At 44.7% G+C, this 4,370-nt stretch overlaps 1 protein-coding gene across 1 annotated transcript; it reads right to left on the bottom strand.

The window, feature by feature from the left end:
* Window positions 1-232: 232 nt before the first annotated feature.
* LOC108908997 (leucine-rich repeat-containing protein 4) lies at window positions 233-3,189 on the bottom strand. The gene has a single exon (XM_018713202.2). It carries the CDS (start codon window positions 3,031-3,033, stop codon window positions 1,015-1,017), a length of 2,019 nt encoding a protein of 672 aa, XP_018568718.1. The 5' UTR covers window positions 3,034-3,189; the 3' UTR covers window positions 233-1,014.
* Window positions 3,190-4,370: the final 1,181 nt, after the last annotated feature.

Genomic DNA, 4,370 nt, shown 5'->3' with positions numbered 1-4,370 from the left:
GGCATGCTGTTTTTTTATTAGACCGACCTTAGTTATCAATAATGAAATTTATTCTCAACATTGATTTAATATTCAGAACTTTTTCACGATCTACTTCTGCAGGTAATTTAAAGTATTTGTGTTAATAAACTAATAATTATACACTTGCACTAAATTGCTAAACAAACATTTTAGAATAAATAACAGACCATTCGAAATTTGTTAAGGGATTTATTAACAAAATGTACCCACCTTTTCACATTTATATACATCTTGGTAACATTAAGAATACTGAATTATTATTATTAATTATTATTATTACTGTAGGTTTATATTTAGTACACGACACTATAATAGTGTATAATTTTATAACATTTATACTGCCGTTGACAACTGAACACGTTATTCTATTAACAGTTACTTAGTACCTGTACTTTAATACACAGTTTTTTTTTAATTATAATAATAAATATAAAAATAAATAGGTATCTTAGAGTTAATTTATTGTTTTATACATGTATACACAATAAATTGCTACGTCTGAAGCGGGTACAAGCTGAGTAATGTACGGGAAATTAGTAGAAAGTATAAAGTGCAGAATCAGTGGACTAAATAACGAACAGTTGTAGATTTCTAGCTGCAAAGAAATTTGAAAACATAAAAAGCAAAAGGTGTGAAACTATGATTCTCCAATACGTACCCGTAACACACGTTCTTATTATTTTATCTCTAGGTAATATGTATAATTATATAAATTCAGTCTTTTGACCATGTATACTCCAAAAATTTGTTTCCTATTAAAACAAATATTTATTGATATCTACAATATTCACAATATTTACATACAGCTTGACTTTGAAGTCAAATATCACACAGGGAATACAAAATTATGTACACTTTCCATTCTGAAAAACTTCACAGCACTGAGCAGTCGCCGGATTGAGCAACTAGGAGCAGTCCCACCAGTCGGTTCGTTTCAAAAATCAGTTAGGAACGTAATATTAGTCTTTGGTATGATGAGCCAGCCAAGGACCCTTAGACGTCGGTGCCGCATCCCTCCTGGTAGCCCTCGTCGGGAGAGCTCCTGTTGTGACTTAGCGCCCTTTTCAAGGCGGTGACCGGGGGCAGGACGGGCACGGCTCCCTTCTGCCACACCCTTAGCGTTTTGGCGGTCGCTGGAAGGTTTACTTGGGTGGCCGACGCGGTCTCCGCGTTTGGTTCCGCAATGGGAAGACCGTAGTCCGAGGGATATCCCACGACCCGATTAGTTCCCTGGGCCATCCGGAAGTTGAGTTCCTCTATCGATCCACCTGTGCTAGTCCCATCGCCCATTATGGGGGTCTTGTCGTTGTAAAGAAAACCGGAGCCGTTGGTGACTGAGTGAGTGTTATACGGCTCGGCGTCGTTCTCCCACAGACTCGAGGGATACAGCGAGTCCGCATTCCTGCTGTATTCGCCGCTAGCTGGCCGCTCGAAATGATCGTCAGCTCCAGTGGGGACGGCTATCACTTCGCCACCTTCCAGAACTTTGGTGTCATTTATTAGGTCTGGATTATTGCCCGAGTTGGAAGAAGGAGATACGAAGCAGGAACCGGACATGATACTCCCACTTCCGTTGTAGTGGGCTGTGGAGTAGGGTATCTCGTTCAGGCGAGGTGGTTTTTGCACGGGGTTGCAGAAGTTCAGTTCCGTTGGATGTTTTCGTTCCGAAAACGAAGACGTTTCCTCTGGAGGATTTATTGGGGATATGGTGGACTTCCCGTTGGCCAGAGTTGAGCCGTTCACGACTGTCACCACCTCTATCTGTCCCGGGATTTTGCTCTCCGTGAACGGCATCCTTCTGAGTCGAGTCAGCAGCACGGAGATGATGATTAAAATAAACAAAATGAGGATTACAAGGGCGGCGCTTAAGCCGGCTATCTGACCGTTCCCCAGCGACGTGATCCCCATGGGCCTCATCGACACTCGAAGTGTGAAGTTCGCCTCCGAATTTCCGGCGCGGTTCTCCGCGACGCAGTAAAACTCGCTGGAATCCACTTCCTGTACATTCGTGAGTACGAGATTGCTCCTTTTTTCCTGTTTGCCCTCCTCGTAAATGTGGATCTTCTGGTGCGACGAGAACGCTGAATTATTTACAAGCAGCTTTCCGCTCCAATACCACTTTATTTGAGCAGCAGGCACGGCGTTGGCCCTGCATGCGATAGTTGCGTTATCTCCGGATATTGCTTCGATATAACGACTAACGGGGAGAATTTCCGGCTTGCAGGCGAAATCGTCGACGTGCAGTTCCGCGAACGTCTTGTGGATGACGCGTTCGGGGCCCCCGCTGCAGGTCGGCGCTTCGGGATAGGGGATGTTGTTCTTCACCAGCCACTCCTTCACGGAACGCAGCCGGCAGTCACAATGCCACGGATTATCGTGCATTTCGACGCCATGCAATCGGCTTAAGGTTTCCACGGTGCGAAGTCTTAACTCGGATAGGCGATTGCCGTTTAGCTTAAGCGACTCCAACATTTCAATTCCCTCGAAAGCTTTGGGCGCCACCATTTGGATCTCGCAGTTTGACAGATCCAATTTGACTAAGCCGTGGATGGCCTGGAACGCGTAGCTATCAATTTTCTGGATGGGGTTATTAGAGAGAATTAAGTCGCGAAGAAAGGGGATGTCCTGGAAAGTGCCTGACGGGACAGAGGTTAATAAATTATGTGAAAGGTCCAATTCGATGAGGTTCAATAAGCCCCGGAAAGCCAGATCGTCTATTTGACCTATCCGGCAACTTCTTAGGTACACCCGCTGGAGGTTGATTAGGCCCGATCGGTTGAAGGTCTCCCGGGGGAGGATCTGCAAATTATTGCCCGACAAGTCCAGGACTTGTGTCTCAGGATCAACGCTCTCGGGAATCGTTATTAGTCCGCGCTCGTTGCACTCCACTGTCCTTTTGCCGCCTTTCCACTTGCACGTGCAGGGCGTAGGGCAGACCCCTCCGGTGGCCCCCGTATAACTCATCACTGACACTGACAGCAAGAGGAAAATCCACACCGGCCGGTGGTCCATAGTTGCGCGCACACTTTTCTCGAACTCGAACGGAAACCACAAACACTAAAACAACTCACTACTAATTGTCCAAGTTTGGGCGATCGCAACCGGGCTGGGGATTTAATTAGGTGCTGTCCCCATCGACGGAGAAGCGATCGAGACCGAGAGCTGACTCGCGCGGGTCGTCCAACACTGACTGGTGTGTGTGTGAGGGCTGACTCTATCCTTCGTCGTCGGTACCCACGGTCCCTCACCCTCGCCTCTCTTGTCTTCGTAGTCGCCGTTGCGCACTGGTTCACAAGTAACCACCGCATCATCGTACTGATTTTTACTTCGACCCCCTTTTATTATTGCATTCTTAGGATAAACGAATTATGCTCAGTTGCATTTATTTGAGCGGGCCGCTTATTTGCGGGCGCTATGACTAATCGCTAGGCGGCATGAATTAAAACGTTCATTGACAAGTCGCTGCAAGTCCGCCGATTGAAAGAATGTTTATTTTTAGCCGTGAGTTTGCTCAAGTCAAATTTAATTAATATTCCACCGACAGTTTGCGGCTATTATTAGCAAATTTATGTGTGTGTGTGTGTTTCCTCTCTAGTCTGGAGAATTAAATGCCAGGCGGCGATACCTTAATTAAATTCGTTGTGTATTCAATTTTTAATATTATTCTGTAAGGAAAATTGTTAGTAGGTACATAATACTTTTTACATTTTATTCTAAATATTTGCCACAATACAGGGTGTTAAAAAAAGAGTGTAAAATATTTAAGGAGGTAATAGTATGAACCAAAATAAGCAGAAAAGTCTCAATAAACATGGGTCCGCAAAGTAACGGTTGCGGAGATATGGAATGTTTTATGTTTTTGAGCCCCTTTTCTTATTTTGCAAAAACGTTGTGTATTTTCTTATAACAGTTGGTTGATGTTTAGTGAAATAAACAGTACGTATTTGACAGTTGTTCTCAGTGCACAAGTTTTCTTTCGCTATGGCTGGTTACTCTAACGCAGAATTAACAGACATGCATTTCATGTATGGTCGTGCTAATGGGAACGCCACCGAAGCGCGACGTCTTTATGTTGACGCTTATCCAAATCGCCAGATTCCTTCACAACGCATGTTTGGAAGAATTCACCAAAGATTGCGTGATACCGGTTCCTTGAGCAAACAGTGCCATTTATCCGGAAGACCAAGGTCGGTATCCACTCCTAGAGCAGAAGAAGAAATTCTAGCACTGGTAGAGCAGAATCCAGGTACGAGTGTGCGGAGAATATCAGCCGAGGTAGGAATTAGTGGTCCTCTTGTTTGGAGAATCCTTCACGAGCAACTGCTTTATCCATACCATGTGCAACGAGT

This window comes from Anoplophora glabripennis, unplaced genomic scaffold, assembly GCF_000390285.2.
Source record: "Anoplophora glabripennis isolate ALB-LARVAE unplaced genomic scaffold, Agla_2.0 scaffold72, whole genome shotgun sequence".
Lineage (NCBI taxonomy): Eukaryota > Metazoa > Arthropoda > Insecta > Coleoptera > Cerambycidae > Anoplophora > Anoplophora glabripennis.
Note: the sequence above shows the minus strand (reverse complement) of the source record. Positions and strands in the feature narration are given on the sequence as shown.